Consider the following 27,581-nt stretch of genomic DNA (forward strand, 5'->3'; position numbering starts at 1 on the left):
TGTCAGGAGTTCTAATAATTCACTATCCTATCCAACAGAAACAAAAACAGTTTGGCTATACAAATACTTTAAAGAGGATCTTTACCCTATTAGCAAAAAATTAAATGATACAAATACTGCAGCTGCTGAGTTTTAATAAAAGGTCACTTATCTGTCCAAGGATCCAACACTGCCCTCACCAGAGTCGTTTCTTCACTGGTCTTCAGGTTCCTGGCATCTGTAGACTTCTTGCAACTTCACAGCTGGCTTCCCACTGTGCATGTGTGAGCCTCACTACGCTATGAGAATAATCCCACAGCCTTCTGGGACCTGTGATGTGTCCCAAGAGGCTGCAAGCAAGGAAGCAGGGGGGCGAACTTCCTCTCAGATCAACTAGGTGATCCGAGCACAAGTGGGACTGGGTACATGTAAGCCGTGTACCGGTGTGGGCTCCCCAAGATAAAGATGTCTCTGGTCATCTCCTGTACTGTGTCCGCAGTCTCTGGTCATCTCCTGTACTGTGTCCACAGTCTCTCGTCATCTCCTGTACTGTGTCCGCAGTCTCTGGTCATCTCCTGTACTATGTCTGCAGTCTCTGGTCATCTCCTATACTATGTCCTCTAAAATCTAGGTGTGTCTTATGGTCAGGTGCATCTTATGGAACGAAAAATGCGGTACTTATTACTTATCTTCTTTTAATTAAAATGTGGCTTAAATGACGAAAGGACAGAATATGACATTTACCACAAGGAAAGCTCACAAAAAGAATTATGATATAAAGCTTAAGGGTTGAATGAAAATGTTCTTTACTGATTTTAAAAAGTGGGTGCACTTTAGCCAGATCCATTAAGCTTTGCAGTTAATACAGAGAATGCTGTAGATGCCATCCATTTATTTTGAGTTTTTTTAAAAACTGGATTTACTCTATTATAATAATAGTCATACAAAGAATAGAAGTGCAGGGTAATACTGTTGGTCCTTTAGAAGCTTTTCACATTCAGTTAGAACTATCTCTAGCTTATCTTGTGTTAGTTATACAATTGTTATTTACTGCAGTATGTACAAAGTACAATGCATGACAGCCATGCTTCTTCCTTATAAGGAATTGTTACTTTATAGATAAAGAGAAACTAGCTTCCAGCATATTTGCTGATTCGGCTAGCTTTAATACACTTACCTACTAACAGACTCTTCTTGCTAAAGTGTTACTAAACCAAGGAGCCTGCATTCACTATATCTGGACTCCCACAGTACACAGAACATGGAAGTGCAATTATTTTAGTAAATATAAACTGCTAAATACCTTTTCTCATCAGCAGTTAGAACAGTCTTGTGACTTCTATCGGTGTTCAGCAGAGCACTGGCTAAAGCTTGTAGAAGGAGTAGGAGGATGCAGAACCCCTGACCTCTCTCAGGACAGTTTCTGATTGGCCCTGTGCTAATCACATGCACTCGCCAAACAAGAAAAAAAAATCTCTCTAGCAATACACAACAAACTGAGCATGTGCAGAGTTACTCTTGCCTGACTGCATTGTGCCAAGTGTAAAGTTTGGTGGACGGGGGATTATGGTGTGGGGTTGTTTTTCAGGGGTTGGGCTTGGCCCCTTAGTTCCAGTGAAGGGAACTCTTAAGGCGTCAGCATGCCAAGACATTTTGGACAATTTCTTGCTCCCAACTTTGTGGGAACAGTTTAGGGATGGCCCCTTCCTGTTCCAACATGACTGCACACCAGTGCACAAAGCAAGGTCCATAAAAACATGGATGAGCGGGTTTGAGGTGGAGGAACTTGACTGGCCTGCATAGAGTCCTGACCTCAACCCGATAAAACACCTTTGGGATAAATTAGAGGGGAGACTGAGAGCCAGGCCTTCTCATCCGACATCAGTGCCTGACCTCACAAATGTACTTCTGGAAGAATGGTGAAACATTCCCATAGACACACTCCTAAACCTTGTGGACGGCCTTCCTAAAAGAGTTGAAGCTGTTATAGCTGCAAAGGGTGGACCAACTCAATATTGAACCCTACGGACTAAGACTGGGATGCCATTAAAGTTCATGTGCATGTAAAGGCAGGCATCCCAATACTTTTGGCAATATAGTGTATGTGACTACAATCATTATCAAATGCTAGGTAAGCTACAGTTGTGTTCAAAATAATAGCAGTGTGTTGAAAAAAGTGAAGAAAGCTCAAAATCCTTGTAATAGCTTTTATTTCCATACACACAAATGCATTGGGAACACTACACATTCTATTCCAAATCAAAACATGAAGAAAAATATATCAAATTTGTGTTGTTCCTCTAAAAAAAATGGAAGAAAAGTGAATATTAGACTGTTCGAAAAAATAGCAGTGTTTTGTATTCTTCTTTACAAACTCAAACATTCACTAAATAAACTGAAAAATGTTTGAAGATTTTGCTTTCCTTTGAATCACTTAATTAATATTTAGTTGTATAAGCACTATTTCTGAGAACTGCTGTAAATGTGTTGCATGGAGTCAACCAACTTCTGGCACCTGTGAACAGGTATTCCAGCCCAGGATGATTGGACTACATTTCACAGTTCTCTATTTCTTGGTTTTGCCTCAGAAACTGCATTTTTGATGGAGTTTCCTATTGGATTAAGATCCGGGGATTGGGCTGGCCACTCCATAATGTCAATCTTGTTGGTCTGGAACCAAGATGTTGCACGTTTACTGGTGTGTTTGGGGTCGTTGTCTTGTTGGAACACCCATTTCAAGGGCATTTCCTCTTCAGCATAAGGCAGCATGACCTCTTCAAGTATTCTGATGTATTCAAACTGATCCATGATCCCTGGTATGCGATAAATAGGCCCAACACCGTAGTATGAGAAACATCCCCATATCATGATGCTTGCGCAACCATGCTTCACTGTCTTCACAGTGTACTGTGGCTTGAATTCAGTGTTTGGGGGTCGTCTGACAAACTGTCTCCAGCCACTAGACCCAAAAAGAACAATCTTACTTTCATCAGTCCACAAAATGTTGCGCCATTTCTCTTTAGGCCAGTCAATGTGCTCTTTGGCAAATTGTAACCTCTTCAGCACATGTCTTTTTTTCAACAGTGGGACTTTGCGGGGGCTTCTTGCAGATAGCTTGGCTTCACATAGGCGTCTTCTAATTGTAACAGTACTCACAGGTAACTTTAGACCTTCTTTCTGGAGCTGATTGTTGGCTGAGTCCTTGCCATTTTGGCTATTCTTCTATCCATTCGAATGGTAGTTTTTCGCTTTCTTCCACGTTTTTCAGGTTTTGGTTGCCATTTTAAAGCATTTGCGATCATTTTAGTTGAGCAGCCTATCATTTTCTGCACTTCTTTATATGTTTCCCCCTCTCCAATCAACGTTTTAATCAAGGCACGCTGTTCTTCTGAACAATGTCTGGAACGACCCATTTTCCTCAGAATTTCCAAGAGAAATGCACTATAACCAGCATGTACAACATTTGCTGCCTTCCTTCCTTAAATAAGGACAATAATTGCCACTGCTTTTTCAAAGAATGAATGACCTCACTAATAGAACTCCACACTGCTATTATTTTGAACATGCCCCTTTCAATTACACAGAATCAGCAACATGCATGTCATGACTGTTGGGTCTTTTGAATTTCTATTACTCTACTACACCTGCTAGTAAATTATTTGCCATGTAGAAATATCATTTCTACCAAAAACAGTGATTGATCAGGTTAGTGATGTCTGACTGCTATTATTTTGAACACAACTGTACATAACTAAAGACATACTTTCTGCTTCCTTTCAGCTGTTCTGGAGGCTTCTTGCACATATTCAGTTTCACTTTCACTTTCACATTCATAGGCTCATGAAAAGCTTTTTTCTGTTTTCTTTCTCAGTGCTGCACTCCACATCCACCCACCCAACACTTTGAAGTGTTACACTTTCCTTTTCATGTCATCATGTGCTCTCATTGAAATCTACAGGCCCTGAAGTGCCTGCATACCAGGAAGTAAAGGAAGTGAACCACTCCCCACAAATGGTATACAATAAATGGGGAGCACCCGCAGCTTCAGGGCACGCATACACGCACAATATCAGAGCAGAAATACTAGAGTGTCAAAGCAGACAAACACACTCACAGTGTCAGGTCAGACAAACACAATGTTTGGGCAGACACACATGCATGCATATATAATATTATGGAAGACGCATACACGCAAAGTCAGGGAAGTCTAACACACAGTGTTGGGTACTCACACATGCACACAGTGTCAGGGCAGGCATACACACATACATGGTGTCAGGGCAATCACACACCTTTGCACAGTGTCAGGGGTACACAGATACACAGGGCACAATTCACTAAAGATTATCGCATGAGTTAGGGCAGTCACATGACCACATGTCACATGCGATACTGAAAATGCATGGATGCTGGATTCCTATTGCCCGATGCCGGGGACATGTAGTTCTGGGCATCGGGCAGGTAGTTTTTTTCTACCCGGCTCGTGGGCTAGAGGGGAGGGAAAAGTCCACTCCCCTCCCCTTCTTGTGCTGACCCGGAAGCGACCTTATAATGTCACTTCCGGGTCCCCGTTGAGAGATTGTAATGCAATCCCCGGGAAAGAATGTAATGCGGTGCGATGTGCACCGCATTACATTCAGTGGAGCAGAGGGAAGACATCCAGGGACTTTTAGACCTTGGATGTCTCAAAGAGAACCTGTCACCAAAAATCATCACATAGGGGACTTTGTCCTCTATGTGATAAAAAAAAGTTTTGTTTTTTTATTGTAAAAAATGAAAGTTACATACCATCTCCCCCCAAAAAATACAGAGGCCCCCTCATATACACACAAACAAACATAAAAGCGCACGCTGGGGCACCTACGTATGAACCCGTTGACTGCGATACTCATGTCACATATCACTGCACACTCCAGAATGAGAGCAAAAATTCTAGCACCAGATCTCCTCAGTAACACTAAACTGGTGACCTATAAGGGGCTTTAAAAGAGTCGACCTATAGAAAATATAGGGTACTGAAGTTCGTTGCCATTTCACGAGCATGCACAAATTTAAGGTTTGACTAGTTGGATATCTATTTACTCGCTGCAACCTCATCTTTTATATTTTACAAAAAAATAGGGTAATTTATTGCTTTTTTTTGCCCTAAAATTAACTTACTTGTTTTTTTACTAAAAGTTTGTGGTAAAATCATGCAACCCCTCATGTATCACATTGTATTGTTATTGTACTGTCGCATGTTCTGTCTCCCATTGTAATGTACAGCGCTGAGCGAACTGTTGGCGCTTTATAAATACTGTATAATAATAATAAAAATTGGAACTACCACTATTTTATTCTTTAGGGTCTCTGCTTTCAGAAAATATATAATGTTTGGGGGTTTTATGTAATCTTCAGGCCTAAAATAATTTTTTTAAACGTGTGCAAAAAATGCAAAAACGGCTCTGGCAGCAAAAACGGCTCTGGCAGCAAAAGGGATAAAGTATAAGCCCTGACCCATCCTTTGCTAATGAGCAGCCAATTGGTGCTCATTACAGTGCAAGGTCTCTCTCCTTGCTAGTCCCCGGATGCAGTGCTGGAGACAGGCAGGGCGGGGAGGAGGAGATAAACAGCGCAATGTTAAAAATATTACACATTTAAGTCACCATAAAACCTCTTTTGTTTTTAAAAGCCCTAGACATTACTAAAATCACCTCCGATTTAAATACGGTTTTGGTTAAAAAGATTTTTTTTTGTAATCTGGACAAGTAGATTGTGATGAGGGACAAGTATTGGGGCCAAGTACAAGTAGTCCCTGGACAAGTAGTTTTTAAAAAAATTTCCACACCACTGAAATGTCAATTCACTATTGCTAGTATGAGGTATTTACCGAAAAAAGCAAAAACACTTGGTAAATTACACCATAAAAAGTCCTTAAAACGGAGCTCCACCCAAACAGGGAAGATCCGCTTTAAAGACTGGTCCCCTGCTCCCCATTAAGGATTGGCACCTTTGGGAAGCAGGTACCTGAAATTGACAGGTACCCACTCCCACTTCTGCTGCAATTGCCTAGGTGATTGGAAGCGGTAGTTGTCCTCCTACCCTCCCTCCCCGTAGTCTTCTGGGACACATGACAGGTCCCAGAAGACTACGGGACCATTCAGGAAGCGCAGTGCTACTCGCACATGTGCAGTGGGCACCTGGCTGAGAAGCCGCAAGCTGTCACAGCCGGGTGCTCACACTGAAGATGCCAGAGCCTGGAACACCAGACAGCTGGTGAAATGGGCTGCAGGGAGGACACTGCGGGATTGTGAGACAGGTGAGTGGCTGTCTTTTAAAAGTCAGCAGCTACAGTTTTTGTAGCTATTGACTTATTTTTTCACAGTGTGAGTGGAACTCCGCTTTAAAGTCAATTCATAAAGGGAAATAATTAAATGCATACGGTAATTAAGTAGTGGTCCAGGTATGCGGTATGTACTGGTATCTGTCAGTACTGTCATGGGTTGTTAAGAAATGGGTTGCCACGGAGTCCTTAACAACCTGAGTCATCAGCTGTCAAGGGGTTCCCCACTGACAGCTGAATGTAGAAAAAAAAAATTGCCAGCAATTAAAAAATAATTTAAAACCAGCGTGGGGTCCCCCCTCCATCCCAAGCCCTTTAGGTCATGTGGATAGGGACAAGGGCCTCTTCCCCACAACCCTGGGAGCTTATTGGAATCTGGGTATGTGGCCTGGTATGGTTCAGGAAGGGGGCGCTCGCTTGTCCTCCCCCCCATTCCTGACCTGCAGGGCTGCATGCTCAGATAAGGGTATGGTATGGATTTTAGGGGGGGGCCCACACAATTTTTTTTTAAATTTTGGCTTTGGGGTTCCCTTCAAAATCCATCTCAGACCCGAAGGGGCTTGGTATGGATGGAGGGGGGACCCCACACCATTTTTTAAAATGTTTTATAATAATTATTTTAATTGACGGCTATTCTTTCTTTTACATTTAGCTGTCAGTGGGGAACCCCGCTGACAGCTGAAACATTAATTCACGGTTTTCACTACTAAAATACCGCATGACTTGATAAAATAACTCATGTGGTATTTTAGTAGCGTTTTTAGTGAATTCAAACTTTTTTTAAAAAAATGATGTGCAGTATCCTACCACATACTCGGATGCGGTAAGATACCGCTTAGTGAATTGTGTCAGGGCAGACACATACCTTTGCACAGTGTTGGGGTGCACACATACACAGCGTCAGGGCAGGCACATACCTATGCACAGTGTTGGGGTGCACACATACACAGCGTCAGGGCAGACACATACCTATGCACAGTGTTGGGGTGCACACATACACAGCGTCAGGGCAGACACATACCTATGCACAGTGTTGGGGTGCACACATACACAGCGTCAGGGCAGACACATACCTATGCACAGTGTTGGGGTGCACACATACACAGCGCCAGGGCAGACACTTACCTATGCACAGTGTTGTTGTGCACACATACACAGCGCCAGGGCAGACACATACCTATGCACAGTGTTGGGGTGCACACATACACAGCGCCAGGGCAGACACATACCTATGCACAGTGTTGGGGTGCACACATACACAGCGCCAGGGCAGACACATACCTATGCACAGTGTTGGGGTGCACACATACACAGCGCCAGGGCAGACACATACCTTTGCACAGTGTTGGGGTGCACACATACACAGCGTCAGGGCAGACACATACCTATGCACAGTGTTGGGGTGCACACATACACAGCGTCAGGGCAGACACATACCTATGCACAGTTTTGGGGTGCACACATACACAGCGTCAGGGCAGACACATACCTTTGCACAGTGTTGGGGTGCACACATACACAGCGTCAGGGCAGACAAATACCTGTGCACAGTGTTGGGGTGCACACATACACAGTGTCAGGGCAGACACATACCTGTGCACAGTGTTGGGGTGCACACATACACAGCGTCAGGGCAGACACATACCTATGCACAGTGTTGGGGTGCACACATACACAGCGTCAGGGCAGACACATACCTATGCACAGTGTTGGGGTGCACACATACACAGCGTCAGGGCAGACACATACCTATGTACAGTGTTGGGGTGCACACATACACAGCGTCAGGGCAGACACATACCTATGCACAGTGTTGGGGTGCACACATACACAGCGCCAGGGCAGACACATACCTATGCACAGTGTTGTTGTGCACACATACACAGCGCCAGGGCAGACACATACCTATGCACAGTGTTAGGGTGCACACATACACAGCGCCAGGGCAGACACATACGTATGCACAGTGTTGGGGTGCACACATACACAGCGCCAGGGCAGACACATACCTATGCACAGTGTTGGGGTGCACACATACACAGTGTCAGGGCAGACACATACGTATGCACAGTATTGGGGTACACACATACACAGTGTCAGGGCAGACACATACCTATGCACAGTGTTGGGGTGCACACATACACAGTGTCAGGGCAGACACATACCTTTGCACAGTGTTGGGGTGCACACATACACAGCGTCAGGGCAGACACATACCTATGCACAGTGTTGGGGTGCACACATACACAGCGTCAGGGCAGACACATACCTATGCACAGTGTTGGGGTGCACACATACACAGCGTCAGGGCAGACACATACCTATGCACAGTGTTGGGGTGCACACATACACAGCGCCAGGGCAGACACTTACCTATGCACAGTGTTGTTGTGCACACATACACAGCGCCAGGGCAGACACATACCTATGCACAGTGTTGGGGTGCACACATACACAGCGCCAGGGCAGACACATACCTATGCACAGTGTTGGGGTGCACACATACACAGCGCCAGGGCAGACACATACCTATGCACAGTGTTGGGGTGCACACATACACAGCGCCAGGGCAGACACATACCTTTGCACAGTGTTGGGGTGCACACATACACAGCGTCAGGGCAGACACATACCTATGCACAGTGTTGGGGTGCACACATACACAGCGTCAGGGCAGACACATACCTATGCACAGTTTTGGGGTGCACACATACACAGCGTCAGGGCAGACACATACCTTTGCACAGTGTTGGGGTGCACACATACACAGCGTCAGGGCAGACAAATACCTGTGCACAGTGTTGGGGTGCACACATACACAGTGTCAGGGCAGACACATACCTGTGCACAGTGTTGGGGTGCACACATACACAGCGTCAGGGCAGACACATACCTATGCACAGTGTTGGGGTGCACACATACACAGCGTCAGGGCAGACACATACCTATGCACAGTGTTGGGGTGCACACATACACAGCGTCAGGGCAGACACATACCTATGTACAGTGTTGGGGTGCACACATACACAGCGTCAGGGCAGACACATACCTATGCACAGTGTTGGGGTGCACACATACACAGCGCCAGGGCAGACACATACCTATGCACAGTGTTGTTGTGCACACATACACAGCGCCAGGGCAGACACATACCTATGCACAGTGTTAGGGTGCACACATACACAGCGCCAGGGCAGACACATACCTATGCACAGTGTTGGGGTGCACACATACACAGCGCCAGGGCAGACACATACCTATGCACAGTGTTGGGGTGCACACATACACAGTGTCAGGGCAGACACATACGTATGCACAGTATTGGGGTACACACATACACAGTGTCAGGGCAGACACATACCTATGCACAGTGTTGGGGTGCACACATACACAGTGTCAGGGCAGACACATACCTTTGCACAGTGTTGGGGTGCACACATACACAGCGTCAGGGCAGACACATACCTATGCACAGTGTTGGGGTGCACACATACACAGCGTCAGGGCAGACACATACCTATGCACAGTGTTGGGGTGCACACATACACAGCGTCAGGGCAGACACATACCTATGCACAGTGTTGGGGTGCACACATACACAGCGTCAGGGAAGACACATACCTATGCACAGTGTTGGGGTGCACACATACACAGCGTCAGGGCAGACACATACCTATGCACAGTGTTGGGGTGCACACATACACAGCGTCAGGGAAGACACATACCTATGCACAGTGTTGGGGTACACACATACACAGCGTCAGGGCAGACACATACCTATGCACAGTGTTGGGGTACACACATACACAGCGTCAGGGCAGACACATACGTATGCACAGTATTGGGGTACACACATACACAGTGTCAGGGCAGACACATACGTATGCACAGTATTGGGGTACACACATACACAGTGTCAGGGCAGACACATACGTATGCACAGTATTGGGGTACACACATACACAGTGTCAGGGCAGACACACACAAACACATACAGTGTCAGGGCAGACTTACACACACTCACTGTCAGGACAGGTGTACACACATCGGCTCTGAACATGTCAGGACAGATGCACACATGTCATGCACACATACTGTATAAGCAGTTTTGCAAGAAGGGCTTCACAATTATGGAGAGAGTCATTGCAATGCTGTGGCTGCTGTATTCTTCCAGCCAACTTTGATGAACCCTGTGCTAATATGACAATATTACTGGAGCTTATACAGTATGTTTCAGTCCAGGTGACAATGGCAACTTGTTATCTGTGCATACACAAACATTCTCCATACCTGTGACATCCATCTGTCATCATAGCACACACTTGTGTGACTACAAGTATGATAAAACACTAGGTATACTACATAAATAATGGCATAAGGTGGTTCTAAAGGCTGAAGGTTTTTTTACCTTCATGCATTCTAACTTTTCTTTGTGCAGCTCCCCCTTCAGCCATCCCCCCCTCAATACTTACCTGAGCCGGATCTAGGTCCAGCACTGCGCATGAGAGCAGAGCTCTCCCTCCTCATTGGCTCAGAGACAGCAGCAGGAGCCATTGGCAATCACAGCCAGTAAGGAAGGAGCAGAGGGTGGGGCCGAGTCACGCTTTGTGTCTTATAGACAAAACTATTGCACAGTGTAGGTACATATGACATATTTGTTATTTTTAAAAAAAATAATCCCTCCAGAGGATCTACCCCCCTTCCTGACCAGGTCATTTTTTGCATTACGGTGCTGCATTACTTTAACTGACAATTGCGCAGTCATGCAACACTGCGCCCAAATGAAATGTACGTCCTTTTTTTCCCACAAATAGAGTTTTCTTTCAGTGGTATTTGATCGCCTGTGTGTTTTGTATTTTTTGTGCTGTAAAAAAAGTCTGACAATTTTGAGAAAAAAACAATATTTTTGACTTTTTGCTATTAAACATGTCCAGTAAAAGAATTTAAAAAATCAAATTTCATCATCAACTTTATGCCAAAATGTATTCTGCTACATGTCTTTGCTAAAAAAAATCCCAATACATGTAAATTAATTGGTTTACATGAAAACTATAGCATTTACAAATGGCGGTATATATACTGGGATTTTTTTTTTACTAGTAATGGCAGTGCTCAGTGACTTATAGTGGGACTGCGGTGGGCATTCTGACACTGGGGGGAACTGACTTGGTGTCACTGACATCCCCAGTGACACCAATACAGTGATCAGTACTAAAAAAAAAGCACTGACACTGTACTAATGGCACTGGGCAGGAAGGGGTTAACATGAACGGCAATCAAAGGGTTAACTGTGTGCTGTTTTACTAAGTGCTGTGTCCATGTGCTTCACTCTAAGCACACTGCTTTGGATGGCTGTGCTCTACACAGCCATCCAAAGCAGTGTGCAGGAGCAGACAGGGAGGAGAACTGTTTTGTTTATAAACAGTTCTCCTGCCTGTTGGAGATACTCGTCAATCACCGGCCGGGACCCCAGTGATTGACAGCTGCGAATGGCGGCATGGGTAGGACGCACTCCCCCTACCCAGAAATGCAAAATCACGTATATATATATGTGATTTTGCTCACCCTTGCTGCCCTGTAGCAGGATTTCTGCTACAGGGCGATTGGGAAGCGGTTAAAGAGGAACTATGACTTTTCATTAGCAGACACTCAGCAGCCCAGCACTCTCATCACCCAGACCAGCTTATCACTAGTATTTGGATCCCTGATCCCTTCCTCTTGCATGTAGGAGGTCGGATGTGACTTCCTGCTCCCTACTACATATGTGCTAGATGTGAATTTGGTCCCACAGCCTCTTGGGAAGTTGCAGGCGGAGAGTGGGAGAGCCTGTACTTCCATTCTTCTCGTCTAGGCAAGAAGAGCGGAAGTGTAAGCTGGTACCTGTCAGGAATATGTATCCGCTCCCAGAAAAAAAGCCCACCAAAAGCGGTGGGGGTCAGGAGGTAGAAGTGTAACTTCCCATTTTTGGTGAAGTCCTCCTTTACATAAAACACCTCATTCTGAAATAGCTATTCTAGGATTAGGCACAAACTAGGAGTAGGGATCAAATTTCAATATTTTACCAGGCATTACCCTAGCGTAACCCCCAACAATAAAACATTAAAGCGGACTTTCACCCACCTTTCGTAACTTTCCCTTCCCCACCTACCCCCTTCACACTGCCCCTTCACTTTCAGCTTTCTCGTCTAGGTGGGAGTGATGTCCATCTCTTGGGATACTCATATCATGCATCCCAGGAGGATTTGGGGCAATCTACAGTGCATGTGGCTTGGTGTGCCATTGGGGGGTGGCTGCAAGAACCAGGAAGAGACAGCCATCCTCTGATGACATAAGGCCAGGGGCGGACTGACCATTTGGAAACTCGGGCACTGCCCGAGGGCCTGGGGTCAGTAGGGGCCCCATGAGATGCCCCTAGTACCTTTTTCATTGGCTTTTTTGAGTTTGGGCAAGGACACAGGGGCCCCATGAGTTGTCAGTCCGCCCCTGCATAAGGCATAATAGAGGAAGATGGCTGTGCTGGACCGGACGGGCAACAACAAAACAATGGGTACTGCAGATAAACATGTGAGTGTGTTTTTATGAATGACCATAATACCTCGGTCACATTGGGTGTGACTTGGCATGTGATTTGCATGCCATGCAACTTGCAAATCATATGCCAAGTCGCACCCTATTGTCTGCAATTAGAGCAGTCAAATCGTTCTGGTTCAAACTTAGTTGGAACTGCACCAATTTCTAAAGTAGTACATGTACTACTTTTGGTGCGATTTGCATAGACATCTGTGTCAGATATCTTGCAAATCGCACCTTAAATCGGCATCTCACCCGACTTTGAAATCGTGTGACTTCACTGTAAGTCGCATGATTTCAAAGCCAGGCTTGATGTGACCGGTGCAATAAATACATAATGGGGGTGAAGTTCTTCTTTAATAACAGTAAGATTAAGTGACTTTCTGTAGTTCTCACTGAAGGAAATCTCTCATAGCGTATGCTATCTCAGCATTTCATTTTCCTGACAAGTGTCTGTTGTACCATGTACTTGTTTTAAAGGTATCCTGTTCTCTTTGCATTACTTATTTTTTGTGAAATACTGGGTGATCCTGCCAGTCCCCCTGCTTTCCTATTTCAAATAGACTATGCCCTGGCATGAAAGCACATCCATCCCAGTATGGTCAGTTTTAGTCCTCATGCACACTGGACGTTTTTACAGTGTCTGTTTTTGGCTTTTGATGTTTTTTTCTACAGCCAGTAAACCCCCCCAGCATGTTATCCTATGTGTCCATGTACACCTAGACTGTAATCAACATTTTTTGGCTGGAATAAAAGCTAGGACTGGTGGATTTCTAGAGGAGTTTTTTTAACTGTAAAAACACCAGGGCTTTCTTTCTGCCGGAACGCGGCGGTACTGCGTTCCGCCACCTTTTTCTTCTTGTCCCCGCTCACCGACTGCCTCTGCAGAGCTGACAAGCTATGCAGAGCAGCGAAAGTGACAGGTGCCGGACGCGGCTTGTTTATGTCATGCTTGCGCGTGCCCGGCACCTGTCACTGCCGCTGCTCACAGCCGGTGAGCGGGGACATGCACGCTTCACCCCCCCCCCTCTACCGCCAGCGTGTAAACATCGGGGGCGCGCGGCCACCCCCATAGGAAAGGTGTATCTTAGTACACCCGGCGGTGCGCGCTGACGTCATCACGCCCTCTGCTCGTCGATCCTACCATAGCGCGGATCGTCAGCATCAGGTAAGGAGCGGCGATACAATTTTTCTCGCTTTTCTTGCTAATGTGGGGGGGGGGCAGTGTTACTCGCTATTCTTACTAATGTGGGGGGGGGGCGGTGTTAATTCCATACATTTACTTTTATAGCCCCTCCAAATTTTACTTGCATTCCTGTTCTCTAAAGGGGTGGTCCTAGGGTTTGATGGGGGCGTGGCCAGGTTTGGGTGGGGGAGTTCCACCACCTTTCCTCTGAGAAAAAAAGCCCTGAAAAACACTAACTCTGAAAAGCGCTGAAAAATGTGGAAACACGTGGTAAAACACGGCAAACTGGCATTTTTGGACTTTTTTTGACCCAAAAATTTTTGGGGTAAAAAGATGTTGCTAAAAAATGCAAAAATGCTTAAAAAAGCTGAAAAACATTACCAGCATTATCAAACCATCCAGTGTGCATGAAGACTAATACTCTGCATTCTACTTGGGAGCATAGCCTGCCTGTAATCCAAAGATCCAGAAAACACAGGCAAAATGCAAATGCTTTGTATTAAATTTTAATGCAATGCATTAAAAACATGCTGAAAACATGATATGCATTACTGAAAAATGAATACCTTGTTTTAAGTGCACCAGTGTGAATCGGCCCTAAGGTTAATCATGGTATGATGCATTAGGATGGATTTATCAAAGCAAATAGACTGTGCACTCTACAAGTGCATTTGCACTCATTTTCCCCAGAGCTTAGTAAATGTAGTAAAGCTCTGCTGATTTCTGTCTTCCATACAATGGCACGTTTTAATGTAGTCTGTGCACACACTTAGAAGCTGAAAGGAAAGCGGACTAGACACCTGGTACTAGGGCGGGCTGACAACTTATGGGGCCCCCGGGCTGTAAGAGATAATGGGGCCCCCTATTCCTCTGCCTACGCTCAAGCCACACCCACACAACACCCTACCTACATATTGGAGCTCAGCTGCATAGAAGGGGCATTTAAATATTTACTGCAGCAAAGTCTGTATGAAAGTTCCCGGCTTCTTTCCGTAGAAGCCACTGGACACTTCCAGGTTTAAGGATGGCTGCCATGTGGGGGAAATGAAAGAGAGAGGGGAGTGAGAGGGTGAAAAAGAGGAGGGGTGTGAGAGAGAGGGGGGAGAGAGAGGGAGAGAGAGGGGGGGGGGAGAGGGGGTGGGGACAGAGAAAGAGGGAGATAGATAGGGAGAGAGAAAGAAGGAGAGGGAGGGAGGGCGGGAGGGAGGGGGGAGGGAGGGAGAGGGGGGAGAGGGAGCAAGAGGGAGATGGAAAGGGGGAGAGAGGGAGGGAGGGAGGGAGGGAGGGAGGGAGAGTGAGAGAGAGAGAGAAAGAGAGGGATAGAGAGAAGGGGGGAGAGGGGGGAGAGGGAGAGGGAGGGAGGGAGATAGAGAGGGGGGAGAGAGAGAAAGAAGGAGGGGGAGAGGGGGGGGGGAGAAGGAGGGAGAGAGAGGATGGGAGGGGGAGAGAGGGTGGCAGGAGGAGAGGGGGGAGGGGGAGAGAGAGAGAGAGAGGGAGGGAGAAAGAGAGGGAGAGAGAGGGAGGGAGAGAAAGAGAGGGAGGGAGAGAGAGGGAGAGAGAGAGTAAGTACATTCAGAAGCATCATAGAGCTGACGGCTGATCTGGACAGGGGAGGCAGAGCATATCCTCTCTCCTCTCCACTGCTGTGGAGGGCCTGGACACTGTCAGATAAGACGAGGCATCAGAGACCTGGGGGAGGGGAATGAAGAGCACGGGGGGGGGGCAGGAGGGAAATCCGATGCACAGTCAGGGATGATCGGTGCAGTGGAGGGTCAGTGACAGTACCGATCTCCCTGCATGGATTTCAACAAGGCAGCTGGAAGCCTCCCCTCCCGTCACCCGACTCACTCTGCCACCACGTGAAGTGACAGGTGAGCTACTTCTGGATCGGGATCCGAGACTGCCTCCTCCTCCGCTCCCCACACTGTCACTGGTCAGCGATCCTCTCACGGGCCCCCTACTGACCCCAGGCCCTCTGGCAATGCCCGAATGCCAGAATGGTCAGTCTGCCCCTGCCTTGTACTGGTCTTTGTGTCTTCTATTTCCACAAAAGATGATATGTATGTAGTGTGACATAATTGTAACTGTGTGGTTAATTTTCGAAAGTTCTTGAAGCAATGTTGACATGAATTATATTGCCGTTTATTGTTATATTAATACCATATATCAACAGCAATTTACTATTTGAGGTTGTGCAAGTGAAACAATAAGCCATTTGCACATATTGGTTTTTTCACAGATGTTCAGCACCAGCACTGTAAAGAGGACGTTGAATCTCCACCCTCACATAATACTTACAAAAAACAGACAGTGGCACAAGCTCTAAGAATACATGATCAGCATTAGTACAAACAGGACATAAATGTACATTTATTACAGATAGTGATTGGGAAGGCGCTTATTTCCAAAGTATAAAAGTTCTTTCTACAAACTGCTTTTGACCTAAAGGGACGCTTTTTGGACACCATGGACTTTTCTCAGTTTCCAGGCAGAAAGAACAGTAAAAATGCAGGCAGGGCACAGGACAAAGCACTAGGGACAAAATGTATGTGAAATGCTTTGATACAGTAATGTTTTACTATTTGATTTTAGTGTTTTGAGTGAATGTCACTTTTACAATTTTTTAATTTCCTGCCAGTTCCAGCCCCTGTACGTCCTGACACTCACAGGAAACGAAACCTGGAAGACGGATGTCGGCATTGGCCAGAGGCGATGACCAAGGACGCAGCAGGGGGGACATGGCTGGAACAAAGGACAAGGAAAGTGCAAGAGAGATCCTGAAGCAACGCTGCAGGGTATTCCCGAGTGTAGCTCGGGGTTACCACTTTTGGTACTGAAAATTTACCCTGAGCTACACTTGGGAATCCCACCAGGGAGGTTAAATAATAAGTACTATAGCATTTAATTGGAAGTGCAACATTTTCTTTTGGTCCCCTTTATAGTTCCACAGATACCTGTTGAGCTGGCCAGTGACATCACGTAGCCTAGGTTCATACTAACGCATTCCTGTACAAATCACATGCGATTTGTATCTGGTGCGATTAGAGCTATACATTTTGCATGGCTCTATTCGCACCGCACCCGCACCAAAAACATGCAGTAGTGACGGTGACCATTGCCTTGCAGTCCCTCGCTACCCCTCTAGACCAGGGGTCTCCAAACTTTCTAAACAAAGGGCCAGTTTATTGTTCTTCAGACTTTAAGGGGACTGGAGTGGCCAGTGAGAATAAAAAATGCCCCAGTGTCAGTGGGAGCAAACAATGTCTCTGGCTTGGAGAAGGAATAGTGCTCCATGATTGATATAAGTGGGAGGAATAGTGTCCCATGATTGGTTTCACTGGAAGGAACAGTGTCCTATTATTAGTATCATTGGGGGCAATAGGGTCTGATTCTTTATATCAGTGGAAAATGCCCCATTGCTGGTGCCAGCAAGGGATATGGTTCCCCACTGTTGATGTCATTGGAACGAATGGTGCCTCCTTGTTGGTGTGAATGGAAGGAATAGTGCCCCAAGGGCCTGAAAAAGGCAAGCAAAGGGTCACATTCTGCCCACAGGTCGCAGTTTGGAGACCTCTGCTCTAGACCAAGTCAGGAATGGAATCCTCAGCACTCTCTCTTTCCCACATAGGGTCATGAGACTGACACCAGCTACATTGGCCCTCGCTGCTAGCATACTCCCTTAACATTGAATAGTTCACTCACAATTCATCCCAGCTCCACATACAGCTGAATGTTCTGTTGGCTATTGCTTTTCAGAATATTAGCAATAAGAATTGTGTACAAAGTCAAAAAAATTGGAAGAAAGAAAAAGTGCAATTTTTCCATCACTCATGTCTTTTTTTACCTTCAGCCAGTTGTTTGTAATTGTCCTTTCCAGACGTTTTCTCATTTTGCTATCCCAGTGAGGATGAATCAGCCAACCCACTAATTTACACCTGTACACCTCACATGGTGTTGTGGCCACTGGACTAACTTCCCACTCCTCTTATATGCTGGCCTCACCTTCTAAATATTTACTCAACAAGTGAGAATTGGAAACAAGGCAGGAAAAAGGGAGGGAGAAATCCTAAAGGGGCCTAACACCATATATACCGTATATATCATGATATTTACACCTGTAATTGATCACTGTACACACCTTTCTGCTATCCCATTATTAAGGGAGTCTGTATAAACTTGCTGTGCTGGCTCCACAGTATATGGGAAATGCAGTTACATTTGTGTATACAGCCTACATTGTTCTTTAGTTAACCACTTAAGCTCCAAGAGGTTTTACCCCTTTCATGACCAGGCCATATTTTTGCTATTCGGCACTGCGCTACTTTAACTGGTAATTGCACGGTCATGCAATTATGTATCCAAATGAAATTTATATAATTGTTTTTCACACAAATAGAGCTTACTTTTGGTGGAATTTGATCACCACTGGGTTTTTTTTATTATATAAACGAAACATGACCAAACATTAAAAAAAAAATAGAAAATGTTTTACTTTCTGCCACAAAACATATCCTCTATTTTTTTTTTAAAGTCAAATTTCTTCATTTATTTAGGGCAAAATGTATTTTGGCTTTGGTAAAAAAAAAAATCCCATTACCGTATTTTTCGCCGTATAAGACGCACCTGAGCATAAGACGCACCTAGGTTTTAGAGGCAGAAAACAGGAGAAAAAAAAATTCTGAACTAATGGACTGCAGACACAGTACAAGAGATGACCAGAGACTGCGGACAGCACAGGGATGACCAGAGACTGCGGACAGCACAGGGATGACCAGAGACTGCGGACAGCACAGGGATGACTGCTGACCTTTGGGGAGGTGGGGTGCGGGTACCTGAATTTGACAGGCACCCGCTCTTCCGCAGAGTTTTTTTTTTTATCTTACCTGTTCCTCGATCCAGCCGCGCGCTGTCTTCCCGGCTTCTGTAATGGCGCTCGGCATGACAGCCGGGTGCCCAGTGCGCAAGAGCGAGAAGCACTTGCACTTTGTGATTGGTCCAGCGGCTTCTGGGATCTGTCATGTGTCCCAGGTACCGCCTTACCATTCACAAAAAGCACCGCTTCTTGCGCATGCGCACTTGGCACCCAGCTGTCATGCCCAGTGCCCACACTACAGAAGCCAGGAAGACAGCACGCCGCTGGATAGAGGAACAGGTAAGGTCCCGCTGCAGAGCTGAGCGGCCGGCCCGGTATTCTGACACGGCCGCAGTGGAAATACCGGACCAGCCGCTCCATATTCGCCTTATAAGACGCACTGACATTTCCCCCCCCCAGTTTTGGGGAAGAGAAAGTGCGTCTTATACGGCGAAAAATACGGTAAGTGTACTGTATATTGATTAGTTTGTGTGAAAGTTATAGTGTCTACAAACTATGGTATATATACTGGAAATTTCATGCCCCTTTCTGCCCAGTGTCTTTAGTACAGTGTCAATGCTTTTTATTAGCACTGATCACTGTATTAGTGTCACTGGGGATGTCAGTGGCAGTTAGTCAGTTCTCACCCAGTGTCAGAATGCCTGCCGCAGTCCCACCATAAGTCGCTGATCGCTGCCATTACTAGTATAAAAAAAGAAACAAAAATTCCAGTATATATACTGCCATTTGTAGACACTATAACTTTCACGTAAACCAATTAATTTACACTTATTGGGATTTGTTTTAGCAAAGACATGTAGCAGAATACATTTCAGCCTAAATTTATGACAAAATTTGATTTTTAAATTTTTTTATTGGATATGTTTTATAGCAAAAAGTCAAAAATATTGTTTTTTTTCTCAAAATTGACGGTCTTTTTGTTTATAGCTCATAAAATAAAAAACGCACAGCTGATCAAATACCGCTGAAAGAAAGCTCTATTTGTGGGAAAATAATGACAACAATTTCATTTATGTACAGCGTTGCATGACCGCACAATTGTCAGTTTAAGTAGCGCAGTGCCATAGCCAATTACTTCCTTGAATTCTGTGACACGTATTCACTATGCCCTGTGGGTAGGCACTACTGTGTCACACAGTTCACAGAGCCTGCCTGATGAACTACAGAGGTGCTGAGAGGATGAGTTCAGGAGGCGGAGTCAGTATAGGACATATGTAGTTACTAGAAATCAAAAATAAACATTAGAGGAGACGCTGCAAAGAATGCAGGGAATTCAGTAAGTTGTGGAAAGAGATGGCCAGCAGACAGTCAGTCAAGTTTATAGTGGATTAGTAAAGGTATGGATAGCGCCACTAAAAAAACACCTAGTAATATAAAATATAATAAATCTTAATGAGAAAGCAGCTAAAACCTCACCCTCAAACAAGGTAAAAAGTGACAGAAAATAGAAAAAAGGTAGCATTCTAACCAAATGATCAATAATCATAAAAAACCATCATCAAATAATAATAAAAAAAATATACAGAAAAAGTGAAAAAAGTGTATCAAAAACCAAAATATAATCTTCATTGCCAATATAAACTTATTTCATCAAACCAATAAATAATCCAGAGTCATAATAAAAAATGATATAAATTTAAAAAATATCAAAAAAGTGTCCAATAATAGTGTCCTTAGATATAAAAAATATACGTGAAAAAATCTTTTTATAAATCAATCAAATTCCAATGTGCGATATAATAAAGAAAAAGAAGGTGTAAAACTTAAAGTTCAGTGCTCCAAACTGTTAATATGCAAAACACTGAAAAATCCACCACCAGATGAATTAAATCAACTCTCCAGAGCAACATGCCGGTCAAATTATAAACCAGCACACACGCTTTCACTCTGGGAGCAACGATCTGCAGATTGATAGGGAGGCGATTCAATGAACATTAATATCTTCTTGACATAAAACTCATAAAGGAAAAGAGAGGGAAACTAATAGTGTAAAATTGTATGGCAACTTTATTCATAAAAACAGTATTACACTCACATTCCATAGTGTCAAAGCCGACACTAGCTTAAACAGTGTATCCAGTACATATTTAAAAAGCCTGCTTTGGTGTTAGCTGACGCCCACATCTCACTGGGCGTGGTGACGTCTCTCCAAGGCTCCACCCTTCGAGTTTCGTCACTTGACGTCCTCACAGAGCAGAATGATTGTCAAATATACCTATTGTTTGTATTGTTTTACAATGCTGATGTTATAAAATGAAAGTGTGTGCTGTGACCATAAAACTTCTTTAACATTTTTTGGGATGTACTATAGGGAATGAGATGAGGACATGTATAATGGTAAGCCCATAGAGATATTGCCACAACACTTTGTGTTTAGATAAACATTACCTGCCAAATTCCCAACCAAGTTCAGTCAATTTCCAGTAAAGTGTCTTCTAGGTGGAGGCTCCTGACATGATGTTTGTTATGTGTTAGGTATGTCTGCCTGGAAACCAGTCCAGTACCTTTATTTGGAAATGGGCTGACTAGGAGGTGGCATTGATGTCAACAGCTGGGAAGGGTCACCCTGCCACTACTGAAATGTGAATTATGGAATATATTTCTAGTAATTACCATGACCTTTGATAGCTCTACCAGTACAAAGCTGTGAAATATTTACAAGAGATTTGTACTGCTGCACATTGGTCTGTAACACAGTGATGTATAACATGTAGGTAAGGAGAACTCCGCTTGGGGTTCCAGAGGTGTCACTTGACATGCACCCTAGGAAATCATTTCTGTGCCTGAAGAAATATCCATGTAAGACAGAGAAGTGTCATCTCAGGAATGCAATGACATTTTGTAAGGAGCTATATTGAAGCAGTTTTGTTTTAGCCTCTATATTATTATGGCAAAAGTGATCATTCCAGGGTCCCTGATAGTTAAAGTAATTCTAAGGCTAGGTTCACACCTATGCAGTTTGCATTTGATCCGTTTCTGCAGTGCTTTTTGCGGTGCATTTTGAATTTTTGCACATGCGTTTTTTATGTGTTTTGCGTTTTTTCCAACTTGTTGCTGGGCAGATTAAAATTAAAAATGCATCAAAAACGCTTTTAAAAAACGCACTACATGCATTTATGCAGCATCTCCATTTAAGTCTATTAAACCAAAAACGCAACATATTGCTTTTTTAAAAAGTCCCAGACCCTTTAAAAAAAAAAAATGCGGAGATGTGAACCTGTCCCATAGAAAATCATGTTAAATGGACTGTTCTGCGTTTCTGGAAAACGCATAGGTGTGGAGCTAGACCAAAGGCTCACTTTTTGTAATAAAAAATATGTCATACTTAACAATCCTCTTATCGAGTCTTATGCTGGAGCTCCTGGTCCCTCCTTCCTGCCGAGTGCCCCCATAGCAAACGTCTTGCAATGGAGGCACTCATGCGTGCACGCTCCAGAGGCAGCTCTATATGTCCATAAGACTCACAGAGCATGGCTCTACCCTGCTCTCTGCTCACTGGCTGTGACTGATAGCAGCAGGAACCAATGGCTCTCACTGATATGTCTGAGGCAATGAATAGAGAGAGGTATCGGAGAAAGCCTGTGCTTTTGTTGCACAGTGCTGGATCAAGATTGCACTCAGATAAGTATAAGGGGGGCTGGGGAGCTGCTTGCAGAAGGCTTTTTACACAGAATGAATTAAGGCAAAAAACCTTCTGCCTTCAGAACCACTTTAAAGTAAAATTGTAAAGCAGGGAAGTGAGTATGTGATGCAAAAATACATAAGCTCAGGTTATCTGTAGTGAAAAAAATTAAAATGATCAGTAAATTAAGTGGTAAGACAGCTGAAATTATTTGCAAACCTCAGCTTCTCCTGTAAAAGTTGAGCTTGGTTTCCCCCTGTACTCTTTTAATGCAAGTTTTTGTCTTACTGACCAATTAAGAATAAAACTAAAAGATCTTTTCACTTAGCATAAAAAAAATAAAATTCACCTTTTGTAAAAAAAAAAATAAGCACACATGATTTTACAGGTTAAAAAAAATGAGCATTTATTTTTTTTTTTACACTGCAGTGTGCAGAGCATTGCACTTGATGGATTGTGGGTGTAATGCCAGGCTACGATAGACACTCAGTACAGCTGTCTGCCTGTATCCCCCATACGAGCAGACAGTTACAAAAGTACAGGAAGAATCGATGAACTATCAAGACACTCACCAGCACTCTCACAGTTCATTGATACTACAAACTTGTCTGACGCAGTGGAGACGGGACTTGTAGTTTATTCATTCACAAAGCTCTGTGAATGAATAGCATGGCTGTATGGGCGAAGCCCTGCATATCCGCACTGTTTTTAAAATGTGAAAGTGGGTGTGGGGAGAGGATCCTCCTCCCACTGTCACAGGAAGGGTGAGGGGGGAGAGGTTGGCTGCTCCAAAGTAACATCTTACATGTTACACTCTAAATACAGGTTTAACATGTAACATGTTACAAACGGTGAATTTATCTTTTAAGTAAAAAAGCAGCACACTAACTATCCAAAGACAAACAATCATATAGACCAGAATAGGTGCACTGTCCCTTTAAGACCAAAGAGAAATCAGTGAACCTCAATAACCATGAAGAAATAACATTCAATACAATATATAAAGTGAAAGCAATCACATTTGAAGTAGTGCATATCCCTTTAAAAGTGAAATCATATGAATGAAAATTCTTACTAAAAGCAAACAGTCCTTTATCCAAGTAATGTGCTGTAGCAAAATGTACTACACTCCAGTTCTGGTTTGTGTGCATCGCACCATCCAATTGCTCAGGATCCATACCTGATGTACAATATGTGACCTCTGTGTTATAGGAGATATGCAGCATATTAAGAGTAGTGAACTGTACAACCATGGTCAGCAAAACTCCTTTTGCGCCATCATAAGCCACTAAAAGCACCCTTAAAACCAGCATGGAGGAAAGAGAAGCCACATTGTGTAATACTCTTTAAAAGGATAATACTTTATTAACAGAAAACTACTCACAATATGTAAGACGAGACCAAGAAGGTAAAGCACCATCATGGTCCAGCCTACAGATGGTAAGACATCACAGGCTAGGTCCCACCCAATGCGTTTTGTCACAAGGAGGATGTCCTCCTTGTCATGACTATCCTTTTAAATGGCATTATATAATGTTCCTGTGACAACTTAAAAATATTTGATTTTGTATCACTTTCTGTGCTGGGGCCCATGGTCATCAGGAGCAATAGACAGCAATACAAACCTGTAGTGACCTACATACGCATGGTCAGTAAAGCTACTTTCACGCCATCATGAACTACCAAAAACACTCTCAGAACCAACATGGAGGAAGAACAAGGAGAATCCACATCATGTAATACCCTTTAAAAGGATAATACTTTATTAACAGAAAATTACTCACAAAGAAGAGACCAAGCAAGTAAAGCACCACTGTGGTCCAGCCGGCAGACATGATGACATCACAGGCTAGGTCCCTTCCAATGAGTTTCATCACAAGGAGGATGTCCTCCTTGTCATGACTATCCTTTTAAATGGCATTACACAATATTTCTGTGACAACTTAAAAATATTTGATTACTTATCACTTTCTGTGCTAGAGACAAGACAATGGTCACCAGGAGCGACAGACAGCAATAAAAACCCGTTAGGGGGTTTAACCATCCACATTCTATCCAAAATTTGACTTTACAGATAAGACACTTTCTTGTTCCTTACTGGAACTGTGGGGATGTCTCCGCCTACCAACCAACTCCCTTTTCTTTCATCCAGTACTGTTCCTACCCTACCTCTACTACCTACCCCCCCCCCCCATCCTTTTCATATACATCCTTAACCCATCCTTTATGCTTCCTTTTAACTGTCTTCTTCCCAGGGCTATCAAGTTAGGATTCTGACATAGGCCAGCTAGGGGCCTAGTCATCTCAACAAACTCGCACATTCCAGCATTAGCTAAAACGTCAACTCAGGAATGTCTTAGTTTATAATACTCAGATCTATATGAGCAAAAAGTAATTCAGACTTACCAACTTTCTGAAAAGCTTCTCTGAGTTCTTCTAACTCCTCCCTAGTTATAGTGATTGTGTTGTTAGCCATTGCCAGGATCAGTCAGGTTGGAGTTTTAAGAGGCTTTACCTGCAACCTAGGGGTAAAACATAGGGAGTAAATGTGAATATTTACACATTAGCATTGCTCAGTGTCTATGTATCAATCATCGCAGAGACCATCAATCATTAACAGAACAAAGATGCCCTATTATAACAGTGACAGACACAGGAAGGAAATTATATGTTTCAAGTTTACAGGTGATAAGTATACAATATCTTTATTTAAATTATAAGACAACTACATTTTATACTAATACATACCACAGATTAATTGAGTTTTGTTAGGCAGGCCATAGAAGAGTCGAAAAACGAAAGCTCTGTTGATGGAAAAATTAAAATAGCTCATATGATTGTGCCATCAATTGTTTCGATTTTCTAAAAAGAAAAACAGCATGTCTGATCAGACACTTTTAACTGTGGCAGGAATATCACGTGTCACAGCTGGCCCACTAATGATGCGAAAAATGAACGATTTGACGATTGACACAAATTCTGTTCATTTTTTGACTCGTCTATGGCCAGTCTTACACTGAAGGGAAAGCCCATTTTGTTGATTCAAGATCCAAGTCTATAATCTTTTTAGGAACAATCAGATGGCCTAGTACCTCCCTGGGTTTTAAGACATTTCCACACAATTCTAGAGGCTTAATAGGAGACAGTCAACCATTCCTAGAAGGCATTGGCTGATATCAGACTCTTAAAAGAGCTACAGCATAAAGTTCTATATGTACTATACTAGATATGCTGTAGGCAACCCCTTACAAGAGGATAGGAAAAAATGACTTGTTCGGTATTTAAAAAAAAACACATTGAAGCACTACCCCCATAAGAGTTAGGTTTGGGTCCTGCACATGTATTTCCCACAGACTTGCATTCAGAGTCAATAAACAGGCAGCACAGTAGCTAAATTGTTTGCACTTCCACCTGGCAGTACTAGGGTCATTGGTTTGAATCCCAACCATGGCACCACCTGCCTGGAGTTTGCATGTTCTCTCTGTGCCTGTGTAGGTTTCCTCCCACACTCCAAAGATATGCTGGTAGGTTGATTGGATCCTGTCTAATTTGGCCCTAGTATGTGTATATATGAATGTAAGTTAGGGACTTTAGATTGTACGCCCCTTGAGGGTTAGGGATTGATGTGAATGTACAATATATATATGTGTTAAAGTGCTGCGTAAATTGACACTGCTATATAAGTACCTGTAATAATAATTTAAATAAACAGTCCTTGAGCTTGGTTTTATGTTTTATTAAGGGGTGTTAAACTTGGATGGGGTAAGGGATGTATGGGATGCCCAATGGAATTGCAAACTGAGAACAAACTCCTTAGCAACTATGTGCAAGTTTTTACACAGCAGAAACTCTTCTTGGAGAGCTCTCCAGCTTGTCTTGGTCTACCACCCCAGACCCCAGATATTCCTCTTCTTATCCAGTTGCCTGAGGGAAGCCCTGACAAGGGAATCCAGTGCCTGCCACTTTAAATGAAACAGTCCTGGGTATGGCGCAAAACCAGGTCCCCTCATGCATTCTCCCTCTACAAATCTGCCTTCCTCACCTACACCTCCTCCCTCCACGCCGCCAAGCAGGCCTACTTCGTTAACCTGATCAACACCCTCTCCACCTGCCCTTGCCGACTCTTCTCCACCTTCAACTCCCTGCTCTCTCCCCCCCTCCTCCACTCAGTACCTCACTTACCGCCCACGAGATTGCCACTCATCTCCACAACAAGATTGACGCAATCCGCAAGGACATAGTCAACTTGCAATCTACTTCCCCATCTAGCCTCCCCCCTTCCATCACCCCCTCATCTCTCCCCTCCTCTGACCTCGCAACGGCACTGCCCCCCACCACACCCAAGGCCCTGCCTACCGTAACCCCCCCATCACTGCACTCCTTCAGCCCTACTACCACTGAGGAAGTCACCAGAGTCTTCTCAGAAGCCCGCCTCACTACCTGCCCCCTGGACCCTATCCCCTCTAAACTCCTCCGGTCACCCCCCTCTTCCCTCATCCGCTCCCTTACCCACATCTTCAATCTCTCCCTCTCTACTGGCGTCTTCCCCTCCCCCCTAAAACATGCGCACATCACCCCCATACTCAAAAAGCCCTCCCTGGACCCCACTGACCTCAACAACCTCAGACCAATTTCCCTGCTGCCACTCACTTCCAAGCTCCTTGAGCGCTTGGTTTTCGATCGCCCAAGCGCCCACCTAACTGACAGCAACCTCCTTGACCCACTACAGTCCGGCTTCCGTCCCCTACACTCCACCGAAACTGCCCTCCTCAAAATCACCAACGATCTACTAACCGCCAAAGCCAAAGGCGACTACTCTGTCCTCCTCCTCCTAGACCTCTCCACGGCCTTTGACACAGTCGACCACCCCCTCCTCCTTAATAAACTACTCTCCCTTGGCATCAGAGACACCGCTCTCTCTTGGTTCTCGTCCTATCTATCCCAACGCTCCTTCAGCGTTTCCTACAATGATGCCACCTCCTCTTCCCTCCCCCTCTCTGTTGGGGTCCCCCAGGGCTCTGTCCTTGGA

At 44.4% G+C, this 27,581-nt stretch overlaps 1 protein-coding gene across 2 annotated transcripts in view; it reads right to left on the reverse strand.

The window, feature by feature from the left end:
- The window catches only part of PLS1 (plastin 1), a 166,597-nt gene that overhangs the window by 77,979 nt on the left and 61,037 nt on the right, over positions 1-27,581 (reverse strand). For both annotated transcript variants that reach the window (XM_089672569.1, XM_089672568.1), the window contains exon 2: positions 24,959-25,074. In XM_089672569.1, the coding sequence (XP_089528695.1) occupies positions 24,959-25,028 (70 nt within the window). In that variant the 5' untranslated portion in view covers positions 25,029-25,074. The remainder of the gene's footprint in view (positions 1-24,958; positions 25,075-27,581) is intronic.

The sequence above is a fragment of the Staurois parvus genome, unplaced genomic scaffold (assembly GCF_062004578.1).
Source record: "Staurois parvus isolate SC_StPar_1 unplaced genomic scaffold, SC_StPar_1.0 ptg000131l, whole genome shotgun sequence".
NCBI classification, from domain to species: domain Eukaryota; kingdom Metazoa; phylum Chordata; class Amphibia; order Anura; family Ranidae; genus Staurois; species Staurois parvus.